Source organism: Rhyacophila brunnea, unplaced genomic scaffold (assembly GCF_057557595.1).
Source record: "Rhyacophila brunnea isolate RB1 unplaced genomic scaffold, BYU_Rbru_1.0 scaffold_24, whole genome shotgun sequence".
In the NCBI taxonomy this organism is placed as follows: Eukaryota; Metazoa; Arthropoda; class Insecta; order Trichoptera; family Rhyacophilidae; genus Rhyacophila; species Rhyacophila brunnea.
The window spans coordinates 22,576,652-22,593,933 of NW_028232904.1; the positions used below are offsets into that span (position 1 = coordinate 22,576,652).

A 17,282-nucleotide genomic window follows, 5' to 3' on the forward strand; every position below is an offset into this window, starting at 1 on the left:
TCATGCGGACTTTTTGGAATATATCTGTGATAATATTTATGTTCATGAAAACACTCTTTATCATTGACAATTTTTTTATTTTGGATAATAAAATAATCGGTACAGTTCGGTTATGAGGAATACAGCGGAAAACACATTTTGAAAATAGTCGATATACTGGATTATTTGTTAGTTTGGGTTAGTTTAGGTCAGGTTAGGTTGGGTCAGGTTAGGTTGGGTTAGGTTAGGTTAGGTTAGGTTAGGTTAGGTTAGGTTAGGTTAGGTTAGGTTAGGTTTGGTTAGGTTAACCTAACAAATAATCCAGTGTATCGGCTATTTGAAAAGTGTTTACCGTTGTATTCCTCATAACCTAACTGTACCAAATAATCATATTCGCTTATAGAACGCTTTTCTACGGTAATCATTTTAGTGTTGCTAATATTTCAAAAATTGTGGCTGTTAAAATAATAAAACTTTCCAATATCGTGAGCAATGCTATCTATATAGACCCGTTTTAGTCAATAAAATCACTTTTTGACACGATGTATTATAATATAGATAGACCCCTTTTCCGGGGACGCCTTCAATTATCGACAAACTCGTTAGACCAAAAATGAGACTCATAGCTGGACGCAATTTTGCGGTAAAGTTACTGATTTTAAAAGTAAATTTGGACTCTATTTATGCTGATTTGCCAGATTATACTGATTATAAATCGCAAAAAGTGAGCGCAGTATCAAAGCTTAGTTTGACAGTAAACCTTTTCGTAAGTTATATCTAAGCAAATAAAACATCCATAATTTTGAAAACACTTCTGAGAAAATATATTAGGTATAACCAATAGAAAAAATCTTTTTTGAAAAAGTAAGACACCCCGCAGGAATCGAGCCTGCATCTTTTCGGTTTACGCCCCATGCGCATAGGTGCATGATAAAGGCGCCATACTTAATTGCGACAAATTTTAACTAATGGCTCGTAATACTCTCTGAAGCGCTTTCCAAATTGAGCTTCTATTGGCGATCGGCTTTTGTATTTTAAATCAAAGTATCACTTTAATTACTAATCGACGTCACGGATCACTTCAAGATTTTTTGTTGTATCTTACTCTTGTGAAGAATTAAAAATTTAATTTGTCAACAAATCTTGTGAATTATTCGTTGAATAAAAAAATAGTTAATTAAAAAATAAAACACCCTTTATAATTGAGCCCCTGTTTGAAAAAGTACCGTTATGTTAAAAGCGTCGTTTAAATCAAAATCATCACTTTAATACTTCCAGTATCGTGATTAAATAACGAGTTTTCTTTGATATGCAGAAATTCGCTACCTGAAAGCAACAGTGAGTTAAGTAGGCCAATCGATTGCTGAAGGCTATACTTTGTAATGATTTTACCCCTATAAATTGTCCTATTACTTCAAAGCAACAGTGGAACAACTCAGATAAACCACTGTTATTGAGAATCGCAATATAGCAAGTTATGATTTCATTGATGATATTGAAGACCCATGGTGACCGCGCGGCTTAAGCGTTTCACTATAACGCTGTGGGTCCCAGGTTCGAATCCTGGGTCTGGCAAGTACACATATTATTTTTCAATTTGTGTCTGTCAGGGTATGGACCTAATAGGTTGAGCAAGTGGCTGACATCCATTTCTCGTAAAAAACAAAATCTGTTAATGCAAACCTCTACTCTGTGGAGGCCCATATGATCCTATTAGGATCAAACATGGTCGAAAGAAAAAGAAAAGAATAATAGATAATAGTCCAAAAATATTCGTCTATTTGCGGGTCTCATTGGTGGGGGATGAGCCCGCTGTGTTTGGGGATGACCAGGAAGTGTAGGTGGAGAGTCGTCAGTAGGAGAGATGCGAAGTCGAGATTTGGTGGAGGTTGCTCCGATGGATGCAAGACAATATTACAAGTTTTAAAAGAATTGAGTATCACCGTTGCCGCTAATAAAAGGCTTAACCAATATTCCGTCGTGATATTTGATCAGCTCGAAGGTTGGAGAGAACAAGGAAGAGTTCCTTCTAGGTGGAGACCATATCAAGAATGTCACAGTTTTCCACTTGCGTAACGCTGAATGCTGAGAGGCATGCAGCTAAGTTATTATATTCTTTACTTTTGTGGTGATGAAGAAGAATATGAGTCATAACTCACATTTTGCAATTTGGTAATTTTTGAGTTAAATATACTCGTACCAAGTGATTCTAAAGGAATTAATCTATATAAAGAAAAATAGTTAGGTATAAAAAGTCACTTTAAACCATATGTAAATCGTTGATAAAGTTGACTGTGGGTGTCGTAACTCACATGTTTCAATGGATAATGTGAGTTCTGTCACTGAGGCTGTTCTAACTAATCAGGAAGCACTATTTCTCATAGTATGTTTTGTGTCTGCAGCCATAGGAGTATTATATATTAAATTATAAGTTTAATACTTTTCTTCTATTTACAAAAAAATAGTGCTCTGGTGGTTTTTTTGTGCTTATCTCAGAACTCGATTGTTGGAATATGTGAGTTTTGACTCTAGGCAACTCATATACACATATTATTAATACGTACTTCAGTTTATCATTATTTTAGACCAAAAGAGATTCGTGGTCATTCTGTGTTTTATATAAAAATATAATAACAATGGGATGACGACGCTGAATTTCCTGAATTTCGATTTTAGACGAATTGTTTATTTAATTTCTAATAACAACGCCCTCGATGACTAAGCGGCTTACGCGTTGTACGTGCTCAAATCCTGGGTGTGGCAAATACACAATATAATATTGTTTTTAAATTTGTGCTTGGAATCAGAGAATGGACCTAATAGGTAGAGCAAGTGGCTTACATCCATTTCTCGTAAAAACAAAAATCTGTTAATACAAATCTCTAGACTTTGGAGGCCCATAATATATTATGATATTAAGATCTACATGTTGTAAAAAAAACAATTTATTATTGAAATATTAATATTCACTTTATTTAGCTTATGTACCGTAATTTGATTAAATTGATATTTTAACGACAAGCTAATGATAAGCTAATTAATATTTTTTTGTTTCTTTTTAAATTGGTTAGTATTAATATCTGTATTGTTATATATGCTTTACTACTTGATAATGTCCCTCTGATGCAGATGAAACTGGTCCAAAATATTAAATACCTAAATCGAATAAAATTCTTTCACACGCCTTAGACACCTTGGTTCTATAGGGAAACAACTCAAAATACCTTATTCTAAGTATATTTTACAACGTGTTTCTTAGCTTGTATTCTTATTTGTCCGGTACAAATCTTGCAATCGATTTTTAACTAACTTCTAGACTAGCTAGACATTTGAAACTTTTAGAATATATCAGAACACGATGCCAATGCAAATTTTAAATATCATCTTTTAGCCATCTTTAAGTACAATTGAATTCATTTTCAGTTAATTCTGTTTTCTATGAAAAGTTATTTCGACACCATTATTGGTTGCTAGGGGTCTGGGGTCCTAGTAACTAAATTAATAATATATACGTGCGTTACTATGGAAATCAGTATGACATGTCAACTACAAATGTTTTTGATCGCTTAAGCTAGTCAAGTCAAGTTTATATGATTCAACATAAAATTTAAAAACGTTGTATATAAAAAAAAATCTTTTAATCTTGTAATTATTTTATTGTAATTTTTGTACACGAATTATAAACTATTATTGAATATTATTTAATCATAAATATTTGTTTGGTAATTATATTGAAATGTGTTATTGTAATTAGTGTTTATTGCTTCATATTTTGTTCTATGTTAATAATTTTAGAATATACTTTGGTTTAGTGTCCTGATGTATTATGAAATATTAACACAATGCTTATGGGCCCTTTTAATTATTTTGTAATTAACGTGTTAATTTGCATTTGAAAAGTAATTAGCAAAAACACAATTTTGTGCGGCCCGTAAGCATTGGGGTAATAGCCAATTTCTTAATTTAAATTTAATTTTTATTGACAAACTATTATTGGATGGATAGTTTAATGCATTGGTAGATTATTTGTGTCACCTTTTGAATTTGTTTTGATAAATTTCTGTTTTTTTTTTAAAATGCGTTTACTAAAATAATTTCAGAGTAACATCTCACTTCTTTTCAAACCTTACAAATTTATGGCCGGAAAGTCGCAAATGGTGATTTTTTAAAAAAATAGTTTTCCTGGACCTATTCCTTAATATAATTTTTAATAAAGATAATTTTTCTAAAATATCATTTTATATACATGGCCTTATATACATAGCCCCCACAAGGGGGAGGGGCTGATAGGGCTCTAGCCTAGGGGCCCGGTGTAGCGTATCGACCAGCCAAGTGAAATAGTCACACATCACAAAGTTGCACTAATAGTAAAAAAATTTGCCTGCGGCGCTCTTACACTTTAGGAATACTTACTAACATTAAAAGTATGTAGTTATGTGATGCAATTTCTGATTATTATTTCTCCATAAATCAACTAGGTGTATTAAAAAATACAAAAAATTGCTATAAAACTAAATTTTACCTCGAACACTATTTGGAATACACAACTGTAGATCGTCATTCTGCCTTTAACCTTAGCGATAGATAGGGAGGCCCGCCGAAGATTCCAGCCTGAAGGCCCGCTTCAAGATGTGGAGGCCATGCTTATATAGTATTATAAAACTACCATTATGAATAAAAAAGTATCTTGAGTTTCAATGCAACAGTGAAATATCTCGAATGTATGAAGAGGTTGTTTTTACCAACAAATAAGGTTTGATAAAACAAAATTATAAGTATCATAAACCGCAGAAACTATTAAACTTTTTTTTATTGTTCAACGAATAATACGCAACATTTGGGAATGTAACAGTCTTTATTTGAACATACGTACTTTGAAAATATAATATTATAATCAACCACTAGGAAAAATCATTTGAAAAAATACGACGTACAGATAGATATGACATAGCACACAGCTTAATTGGTAGAGGACATTAAAGCACACCCGCTGGGCATAAAAAGACAAAAACATATAAGAGGAATTAGGCTGCATTGATAAGCCAGCCATTTGTGTAAGCGACAAATAATTGCAGACCAGCTGTTTATTACACGGACAGTATTTATAATAATATGGGAAATGGATGCAAGGGCGCAATATAAGGCATTTACTCTACGAGTTAGTTAATATTGACGTGGTAGATGGTAACATCTCCTAAGAACATGTTGTCGCAGAAAAAGTCGTTTTCAACGATTGTACGATCCAGAGGGAAGCCGAAGGGCAAGTCTTCTGAGTAACGTGCTCCACTTCCTACTCCTGAAGCGTATATGTAAGGGAAGTTAGTTCCGTAAGGTACATTGGCTGGTTGGAAGGGAGTAACAATAGCGTATAATTGGAACTTCATACCTCCCCTTCTACCCTTGGGCATTATAAGTCTGAATGGAAATCCATTATGAGCTTCGGTCTGGTCAAGATGGAATTCTCTTTTACCGGCAAGCGCATCGGTAACTGCCTTGTACACATCACGGGTATGGGTTCTGTCGAAAGCGTTTCCACTGAAGTGTATGTTCTCGTGGTTGATGGAGTTTTTTCCAGATTTTAAAGAGTACTTGAAGCGGTTTAGCTCAATGAAGTTGTATTTGTTGTCATTCATGCTGATCTCGTTACCAAAGCTGTCGTATTTTGGTCCCAAATACAATCTGATTGAGACATTGGCATCTTCGTCTGAGGTAATACTGTAGGTCACTGAGAAAGGCTTGTGGTTGAGACGTCTCTGGCGGGCGTAGAACACATAATTCTCTGTCTTAGAGTCAAGTTCTTGCTTATTTAAGATGCATCCACAGGTGATGTCGTAATCGTAGTCTTCCATAAAAGTGGTGATGGGAGTCAAATGAATGTTGTCGACCTTGAATTCCTGATAGCAGATATCGTCCTTGGTGTATGGTGGAAGGAATTTCTTGAAACGAAAGAAGTATCTCATGATGCGAGTGAACAACTGGTAGAACATGGGGTCACGCATGGCGGTTTGGAATTGTTCCATTGCACCAGGCAAATAGTCGGCCCTGTAATTAAGATAATTTACACATTATTTAGTTTTATGTTCATAAATTTAGTGACGTATATTATACAAAACGATTTCAGTGACATTTTCTAGTCACAGCTAGCTTAATATATTGACATGTTAAGGCAATGAGCGTTAGTAATGTCATGTAATAATTAAAATTAGTTATTAAAGAAATGCATCAGTAGCCTGATGCTGAGTATCTCCGCTACACGGAAGTACATTGGAACATGTCTGAGAGCGATTGAAGACACATATCCATATTCCAATGTACTTCGATGTAGTAGAGGTACTCAGCATTTACCCACTAACCAAATATTTTTTTCAAAATTGATTTTTTTACCCAGTCTCTCAAAAGGTTACCGACCACTGATGAAGATAGTGTTTGTTACTTTTAAAAATTAAATTAAACCTTAAATCCAAGTCATAAATATTTATTTAATTATTAAATGTATCTAAAATTATGCCATTAAACCATACACAATTTTAAATATTTTGTAGATATAAGATATTTTTTATCATCAATTGTTTAGTCTAAGCAGGTCTTGAAAATGCCAAAAATGTCAAAATGTTATTTTGCATATAACAATACGTATTCACTTACGTATATTTGTCTTAATAAGGTTAAAAAAATTAATTAATAATATAATTAATAATAAAATAAAATATAAAACTATTTGTCAGCTATGGGATTCGAACGTTCGCAGTTAATATTATTTATACCATAAACAAGCGGCCACCCATCCAACAAGTATCCGCACGCAATGTTGCTTAACTGCAGTGATCGGACGAGAAACGTCAGGTGCCCGGCTGGTAACATTCTGCGTTACGTTTGAAATTTGTGCACATAATTTTATTGTATTCGTCACGGCGAGCGGTAAAACATTTATACATGTTAAAAAACTATTGATTATAATATAACAAATTATTATTTCAAGATGTTCACAACATTCAAGGGGTTTAGAATACAAAGAACAGGTAAATCATATTGTAATAAAAATACAAAGAAAAAAATAATTGAAAGGGAAAACAAATAACTATGCACCAATTTTTATTATTAAGTTTTCCATATATGTGTCTACTCCAAAATCACTTGTCTTGTAAGAATCTTCGATTTTATATCGTGCTCACAGCATTTTTTTCATTTATTCGGAGTGTAATTATTAAGGAATAGCCGATCAAAAATTTTATGTTACGTCATATCTATAGATTTTTCGCTCTCCCGCATTACTCTTTAAATGATGCTAATAGGTACGCCAGTTGCTTCGTTTGCCGATTTAACAATATTATATTTAAAATCGTACTGTCTTTTCATAACTTTTAAATATTCGGTAACATTAAAAACAATAATTTCCCGTGCTTGTCTTTGTAATTTTTTTTGTAAAGCTTCAATTACATTGAGCTATTTTACGAACTGTTTGTTGGCAAATTTAAAAGCGGGCGATTCAGCTACCACGATTGTGATGATAACAAACAAAACTTTCCATTCGCTGAGAAGCCACAAGCCGGCGACTATTTTGACATAACGTAGTTCGCTTTTTTACCGGGAGGTTGCTAATACGCTCTACTGCGCAGACGCAGTAGGCCCACACGCCGAAGTGTAGCGTGTAAAGTTCACCGGCTTTCAACTTTTCTCTGTAGATTGTTTACAAACTGCTTGTTAGATTTTTCAATGATTACACTGGGCGACTTAACAGGCAAATTGTAAATTTGCCAAAAAACAGCTCGTAAAGTAGCTTAATGTAATTGACGCATAATACACCGATCGAGATGAGGACCTGGTATTCATTATAAAACTATAAATATCAATGGCGAAGGGTAAATTTTGGAAAGAGGTAGGCTGTGTAGATCTGAGAAAAAGAGCACACTTGTCAAGTATACTTACCAGAAATAAGAAGATAATACGATATTAATACTAATGAATAAAAACTATTTTCTTTATTTTTAAAAACAATCTATATTTATTAATATGCAATTAAACGCCATAGAATAAGAGCCTACCAACCTACCATATTTCATACATTTCAATAGACTGACTGAGGTTACGTGACGTAAAGTCCATACAAAAAATATCACAATTCATTGAGAAATAATCCGACATTTATTTACGTCAAGACAGATGGCGCACTGTGGTATATTTTTTTTTAAACCTTTGCAAATTGTTTTGTAATATGTGTAATAGATTCCAACATATTATACGACATCTGTCGTTGGTAAATTTAATTGTTTTTATAGAATGTAAAATAATCAAGTGATTATATAAATATGTCAATATGAAATTACAAAATATTTTTAATAAGAAGGTAGGCTTTCAATAATCGCCTGGTATGGAGTCTTCACTCCTGATAAAAATATACTATTATATCGTGTAAAATAGACTTTTCACTCACCTACTATAATATGCGCATGAAAATAAGTGTGCTTCTGCGCAGGTTCGTGCTTAAGTTGTTTAGCTATAGTCTTAAATCGTTTACTCACTTATTAAGTGTAGAGACTCCGGCTCCCAAAAGAAATCTAGTGAGGACAGTAAGGTAGTCGAAGAACTTGATGTCTTCTAAGTTCTTATTTCCTTCAATGAAGCGGCCCAAGTAATCAATATCTTTGTAGCTCTTAAGATTTATTTTCGTTCCATTAATCTATGATTAAAATATTTTCTAACATTAATATTATTACCATTGAATATACGTAGGAAAATAAAATAAAATAAAATATATCTTACTAACATTAATTATAGATTCACCAGTATAAGTTGTCTTGTAGAGGTATTACCCAACTCTACGACTGCCACGCCATTGTCTATGCTCATGTTTGGGGCATAGACAGCGGCGAAGCGGAAATAAGAATTTGACAGTTGTCTAGAGACCTCGTTCCTGTGTAGAAGTTATAAGGACACTCCAGTCCTTCGCTGAATTATCAACTTAAAAGATACATGTTAAACCTTAGCGATTTAATATAACCTACCACCATGTTATTTGCTGTGTAATAACAAACAAGTTATAATTAACTATCTATTTTATTCAAACGAATAATTCACAAGATTTAAGAATATATCATTCTGATTATTGAACATTATATAATTTAGAAAAACACTTTCTGAGAGAGTATATTATAACTAATAGAAAAAACTTTTTTTGAAAAAAGTAAGCCAACCGGCCGGAAATCGAAGCCGGCATCTCCACGGGTAAACGCCCCAATCGTCGCATTCATCCATTATGCTACGGTATGACATACTAATAGCGACAAATATTTAACTATTGGTCATTAAACACCTACTCATCAGCATTCTTCGAAATCACGCTACTTTGGCAATCGATTTTTGTTTATTAAATCAAAGTAGGTAACTATTTTACTATTACTTTGATTACTAACCGACGTCGTGGAATTTCTCCAATATTTTTTAAGTAACTACTTGCACTTGATAATAATTTATAATTAGCTATTTTTTTTATTCAAACGAATAATTCACAAGATTTAAGAATATATCATTCTGATTATTGAACATTATATAATTTAGAAAAACACTTTCGAGTCGAAGTCCTCCTGTATACCGATATATTTGGTATTGACAGTTGAAACAAAGTTTAAACAAGGTTTAACAGGAGTGTATTTTTTTGTCGGCTTACTCGATGTCTAGTTTACTTTTGTTGCCTTTCGATGTTCTTCATGAACAGAAATGACACGTGAAGATTTGCATTTTAGGTAGTTATTTCCTTAATTTTAAATTTATCCTGATGTTTCGCCAGTCACTTGCTGGTTTTAGAAGTTGTTTTGTGTATTTTTAGATGTCGGTATCTAAAATCACAGAAATAGAGGCCAAAGCATTCACCCGGAAAGTGAAAGACGTAAGTTTGATAATGTTTTAATAGAATTATTAAAAAGGTTTTTCCGCTGTCTGAAACCTGCCGCGTGGATGCTGGGGACTTCCAACACCTCTGCTCGACATGGTCATCGGCAAATGTATATTAGTCTGGTTGAGACCTTAATTTAAGGGGGAGATGCACGCCAGCAGAGAACCTAGCGGAAAAATAGGAAGCTTGCAATTTGAGATTTTTTTTGATAATTTACAATTTCAAATGTAATAATTAATAAATATGTATCTGAAAACATTAAAAAATTATTTTTTTTAATTTTAAGATAAACTTACAATTGTAAAAAAATTAATAAAATGTGAATTTGTTGCAGGGTCACATCTTATTATTAAATTATATTTTATGGTCATATTTATTATTAAAATTTAGGTTATCAAGTCGTAGATTTTTTGTCATTTAGATTTTTGACTAACTCATCGTTTTATATTTATTTGAAAAAACATTGATTTTTATAAAAATATAAATGTGTATAACTTTAAATTCTTTTTATTTATATCGAATTGAGCTTCAATATTGGGACCATGCCTAAAATAAATATAAATAAAAAGGATTTCAAGTTATACACATTTATATTTTTATAAAAATCGATGATTAGAAGAAGAAGAAGAAGAAGAAGTCAAAAATATAAACAACAAAAAATCTAAAATTTAATAAACTAAATTTTAATAATATATATGACCATAAAATATAATGTAATAATAAGATGTTACCCTGCAGCGAATTCACATTTTAGTACATTTTTTTACAATTGTAAGTTTATCTTTAAATTTAAAAAAAAAATAAAAAATCTTTTTAATGTTTTCAGATACATATTTATTAATTAATACAGTTGAAATTGTAAATTATCAAAAAAAATTCAAATTGCAAGCTTCTTATTTTCCGCTAGGTTCTCTGCTGGCATGCCTCTCCCCCTTAAACAGGTAAATTTTGAAATTCATTTTTGAAACAAAGAAGTGTGTTCTTCGTTATTGTTTTGAAAAATGTTTTAGTTATATTGTCTGCAATGTATTCTTTTTTATTTCCAGAGATATATAAAAAATGACTAGCAAGTTTTTTTTCTTTTGGAGGGTGTGTACACGCCCCTCTACGCTACTGTAAAATTTCAGAGATAGTCTTCATTTTATTATGATAAAGGTATTTGAATGTCGTGAATACGGTTACATATGTCGTAATATAGATAGTAATGTCGTGACTTGTGATACAGGTGAACATGTCGTGATAATTATTAAATTTTAATAGAAAACTCGGAAATGGTTTTATCACTTCGGGCAATCATAAATTATTTTGTGGTCATGTTTATTATTCAAATTTAATTTTATCTTATATAATATAGAAACGACTTTCGATTAATTCATAGTTTTAATGTTTTTTTTTTATATTTACTTAACGGCCCACATGCTCAGCGTAGATCAAAATGGAGATTTTATGCTATTTTAAAAGCATGATCCTGGACATTCCTTAAATGTTGTAGATAATCTATTTACATAATTTTGAAGCCTTATGATCCTTTATATTTATTTTAAACATTTGATGACTGTATAAAATAGTATTCTTTTAAACCTCTCGCTCTAATGTTTTAGAATATAGTCATATTTCAGTACCTCCATGTGAAATGGTGTTAAGATTTTTTATATTTATTAATTTTTAAAAGCATTAATAAAACTATCAGTAAAATTTATGTTGACATTATTATAGTGAAATATTTACAATAAAAAAATATATTGATAATCTCTGTGATCCCAACTTTGACAAGAATTTGGCATTTTATTATTCAAAAAATCGGCAAGATTACACATTTAAAGATAATTTTAAAGATACTGATTATAAGCTATGTTTTTGACCATTCAAATGTAATAAACATTCTACGAATAATGTTTGATTTATAATAATTATTGACTTAAGAATAAGATAGTATTTTTTTGAAATACGCCATTTCTATTGGCATTTCCCAGTGGCTAAGCTACAACATACGGCCGTAGCCATAAATTGACAAACGATAAATTAAGTAGGGAGTAAGATTGTATTAACGCGCGTGTTTGAACATGTACCTAACCGATTTTTTTTAAAACGGTACATATAACGATAATAATTGTCAGCATTACCTCAATCATAACTAGATTAGTAGGGTCTGTTATGATTGGTTAATCGTGACAATATCTCTTGTAATATACCTAATGTGTACTGCATTATTTGTATAAACTGGAAGGACGATGCAAGAATCCTCACTCAATTCCACGAGTCTGTCACGAGACGCACTACTATTGTCATGAATCCTTCACTCGACATAGTGAATGTCATTCCACTCAAATCAAGTCTTTCAGTTCATTATATCATCAACATAAACAGATATCGATCACATCTCTCACCATTGTAACGCTATCTAGCTATTTGAACCCTTGTTATTTCCAAGATTTTTATTAATAACTGTGACAAACTCACCAAAGTGACAAATCCTTGGTCGATGGCTGTACGAATGCGTCTCTCATAATCAGCAACCTCTTCAAGATAGTACACATTTTCTTGTCTGTTAACGTTATAGTTATCAGGCCTATTCGGCATGGGATATCCGTTGTGGTGTTTCACGTTTGGGTTAAAACCTGTCTTGATTGGCTTATACCATGAAAAACTTTCGATCTCTCCAAGTCCGTTGGACAATCTCTCGAGATAATAACGAGCCAAAAACTGTTGATGAACATAGTAGTACAGTTCTCCACGTCTATCTTTATCCAATCCAAAGTCATCACCAAACATCCAGTAAGGATAATCATGGTGAAAGTAATGATAGTAGGCGTTTAGACCAATATCATCGGTGAAATACGACATCCTCCGTTCTTCGCTGAAGTCATCATAACCGGAACTGTAATTGTTGTAGATAGTGAATACGTTTTGTTCTTTTAACTCTATTCCATATATATTATTATCGTCCATATTATAATTAATGTATCCTTGGGTCTTGAAAAGGTTTACTTTTTCCACGACATCAGATTTGACGAAATAGAAGGGATAGATTTCGTACGGAGGAGGGAGTCGGAGTCCTTGGCAGTCTGAACGGTGGAAGACAGCAATGGTGAAGGAGTAGACGAAAAGACCCTCATTCATGTGTTCACGTGCCCAGCAAGCGGTTTTGTAAAAAGTATCGAAGTCTTTAGCGTAGAAGAACATGTTGAATAGCGCAATGGCTTCATCTCTGTATACGTCATAAGTGAGAGAAAAAATCTTCAATTTTGGAAGAAAACCGCTCTTTTGCAATCTCACAAATTCTGTGAAAACTTCAGGTTTCTGTAATAGAAAAAAAAAATTAACGTATATTTTATTATCGTATTGATTATTATCAAAATGATAAATTTGAAGTAAGGTCTCATTTTGTTAGCGAGCCTTGGTCAGGAGGCTACATCAGGGTGTGTTCCAATGATTCAGAGTTGTTACTGAGAACGGTATGTATTTGAAAATATTGCGGCTCTCGTAGTGCAGTGTGTAAAGCGCTGGCCTTCCATCCGGAAGCTCTGGGTTCAATTCCCAGTGAGGTCAAAGAATATTAACATAATTTTATATATACATTCCTCAAGCCTGGGAATTTTGCAACAGTAATTGGGCTTCACAGTCTGTTGCTGTGTTTAACAAAGAGACAATAAAAAAATGCAGTGTATTTTTGGGCTGCTATATCCTTCATAGGCAGATAATCAGTATGGGTCTTAGCCGGCTCGCACATCACAACTCACCTTGTGTGCCTGACGGCCATAAATCAAATCTTCTGAGACCGCCGACGAATGTTGCAAGCTACAACCTCACACATCTGCCTAGCGGCAAACGTCAAACGCGAAAAAGGAGAGTCTCTCGTCTGCCATTTTTATTGTGTTGATTGTATGAACATACGTCAAACGCGGTGACCAGCGATGAGCGAGCAATGACAGTGTTGACAGAGATAGAGACAGAAATGGCCGATGGCCGCGGGCTATGCGCTTGCGCGGAGTCGACTTTTTTTAGATACAACATGCAGGCTGTAGCAGAATGCGACATGTTGCATGCAGGATCGTCGCAGCGTCGAGCTGCATCGGCCAATCTGCGAAGCTCCATTTGATAACGTTTGTTTCTTGGTTTACGATGACGTCACATCGACGAATTCGTCGTAAGACGCATGCGGCGAGTTATGATGTGCGAGCCCACTTAAAGCTACAATATTTTCATTCCGTTTATTTGGCTGGTAAATGGTTATCTTGGCTGATTTTCGGAGGGCTCCTAGTTAGTTGTGAGTAACTAACTACATAGATTATGATTTTACTTTTAAGGATATTCTGCGTGTTTTTCTTTTATACCAAGACTGACCTGTCATGTTTAATTATTTTAAATGTATAAGGGTTCTTTGTTTAGACCCTTCCTCATATTCTGATGAAGAAGTTTACAATTCTGCCGACATTTTCGACAGCTCAATATTCTCTCTAATACAAGTAAGGATTTCAATAAGCTAAGTGTTAATCAAACTGTCGAAAGTGGGTGAATAGTTTTACCCCCTAAGTTATTTAATATAATTTTTTCCTATGCTTTTCTTATTTTATGTCATCCTTGTAATTAATCTGAATGTTGACTGTAATATATATCTATTGTAATCATTGTATCATGTCCTTGTAGCATAGTAGATTTGAAAAGGAAATTGGAACAAATTATCCTACCACGAAATTGTCCTTGTTGGCAAGCAAGTCGAACTCCTTGGCAATTTCCACTTGCTCATCAGTATAGTAGTGTTGTATGATATGGTTCAATAAGTCGAAAACCTTCTTTTGCTTCACCAAAAAATCTCTGTCAGCTATGAATTAAAATAAAATAGTCAGAATTATGAAATGAAAAGTTGTTCAAAGTCGATTCACTGCAGTTAAAGACTGTATGTAAATATTATAAATAAAAATATAAACTAGCTGAGCCAGCTGGCTCTCGCCAGTCTGTCTTGCTAGGTCTTGCAGACAGCTTTTCGTCATAATGACATGGTGTTGGATTTTAATATAATTGTAAAGTATGTATAGACGGCGCCATAATTTTCCCTTCGAGATGGATTTTCATTTACGTCAGACATTTCGCTGATTTGTCAGTTTTAAGATTTGCATGTCGTCACTGCCAATACAAATTTGTGAGTCATATGCATAGTCTATTCTGGAGTCAGGCCTTCACAATATCTCATGACACCACTTCAGGCTGCTATGCCTAGTAGAACAGCTGGCAATCGCCGATTGCTACCACTGACATTTTAATTTTAATACAATATATGTGTAGGTGTGTGCATTTATATATTATAAATAATTAAACATCTCATTCATTCGAATATACAGCAATATTATGTGATTATCATTAAAAGCGATCACATATATCCAAATATTAATCTCTTTCGGGTCCTATTTACATAATAGAAAAAGGTTAGTAGCATTAAAAACAAATTTAAACATTGTTTTGTTTCATTGTCTATAAAAAATAAATGCTTGCAGCCATAGAATAATATTTAAAAATCAAATTTTTAATTCAAAATTAACCTTAACTAATATAGTTTCCCTGAGCGGGACATTTATATCGAGACAAATGTTGATAAATAAGAAAACAATACATATTATATCCGAGAGGAATAGACCAATTTCGATAATAATAGGAATTCATAAAACCTTAAAATGTGGAATCAGCTTAAAGAGGTCTTCATCCAGCAGTGGATTGATGACGATAATGACGATATAAATAAGTAGGTATATAAAATCACAAATTTAAAAAAATATAGCAGTTTATATGACTAAGAAGAGTAGAATTAGGTTGGGATAACCTTCATCCAGCAGTGGATTGATCTTGGTCGATGATGATAATGACGATATTATGAATGGGTAAATATAATATCAGTAATTTTGATAAATATAGCAATTCATATGATCGACAGAAATACAAACAACTTAGAAAGGCCTTCATCCACCAGTGGATTGATTCAAGCTCATGATGGTAATGGGAATATAAATAGATATACATATGTAATATCACCGATTTTGATAAATATAGCAATTCAAATGACATAAAGGGGAAGAATCAGGCATGGGAGGCCTTTATCCAGCAGTGGATTAGTTCAGGTCGATGATGATAAGGACGATAGAAATAAGTATAATATCACAAATTCGTTAAACCTATAGTCGTAGAATCACGTTGCGGAACCCTTCATCCAGCAGTGGATTGATGATGATGAAATCCAAGACTGTCAATAATACAATCAACGTAGAGAGGCTGTCATCCAGCAGTGGATTTATTAAGGATCGTGATAACAATGGCATTATAAATATAGATAGGTAGATAGTATAATATCACTGACTTTGATAAATATAATAATTCATGTGTAAGTAAGGAGTAGAATAAGGCTGAGAAGGCCTTCATCCAGCAGTGGATAGGTCAAGATTGATGATGATAAGGATAATAAAAATAGGTAGATATTATACAATATCACACATTTTGTTAACTATAATAATTCGTATTAATTTCTTTCATTGTTTGCAATGGCAACTTAATATGACTATATCTATGGAGTTTAGTAGCCTAGGTAATTATTCAATAAAAAAAAATAGTGCGTAAACAGCCACAAAAAAGTATTTAAAAAAAACAAATTTGTTATTAATTTATAGAAAACTCATCTTACAATAAAAATGTATTGATTGAAATTGATTATTTATGGCTGCTGATAGAAATGTTCAGATAAAAAGCCGTGACATGGTTTTAGATTATATTTTCGTAGTAATTAGTGAGGAAAGATGTATTTATTTCTAGTTAAAACTCAATAGTGCGCCAATGTGCTACTTACAGATTTGAATAGATTTGTGGAATATTAATTCTGATTTCTGAAATTTCGATTAAACAGAAAGTATTAAGCGACATTATAATCAATTTGCGGTAGATAGACAGTAAAGTAGCGAAAATGTATGGTAACGGATGTAAAACGCGATTTAAAAATGATTTTATCTGTGATTGTGTCGACTTTTATCAGATTGTGCCCGATTCAAATGGAAATAGATTCGGGACTCCAAAAATTGAAGTGAATTCCTTTAATAACCAACAAAGTGGTATTTAAATAAAAAAGTTGACGTATTTTCCAAAATCTCTTAGGATAATAATATATAGGATATACTATCGACCGAAAGTACTTGATTTCCATCTATTTCTTTCGACCCGGGTTTTGCTTCTTCAGGCACTATGCGAATTCAACAATGGTAAATACAAACTGACAAGGAATAAAGTTAATTTCAACTTATTAATGAATTAATATAATCACCAGTCGATATGTAGTTAATATCCTTAACATTGGGTTAATATTTTATATTTACCAGTTACACTGTACTTAAATTAATGTATTAAACAAGATGAACAATCTGTATTAAGCCTACATCCG

General features: G+C 32.8%; 1 protein-coding gene across 1 annotated transcript; it reads right to left on the minus strand.

Moving 5' to 3' along the window:
* Nucleotides 1-5,138: 5,138 nt before the first annotated feature.
* On the minus strand, nucleotides 5,139-14,954 carry LOC147069219 (basic juvenile hormone-suppressible protein 2-like). Its single transcript, XM_085951632.1, has 4 exons — nucleotides 14,946-14,954; nucleotides 12,329-13,168; nucleotides 8,499-8,656; nucleotides 5,139-6,021 (listed from the first exon to the last, which is right to left on the minus strand). The coding sequence occupies exons 1-4, from the start codon at nucleotides 14,952-14,954 to the stop codon at nucleotides 5,139-5,141; spliced, it is 1,890 nt and encodes a 629-aa protein (XP_085807758.1).
* Between the last annotated feature and the right edge of the window lie 2,328 nt (nucleotides 14,955-17,282).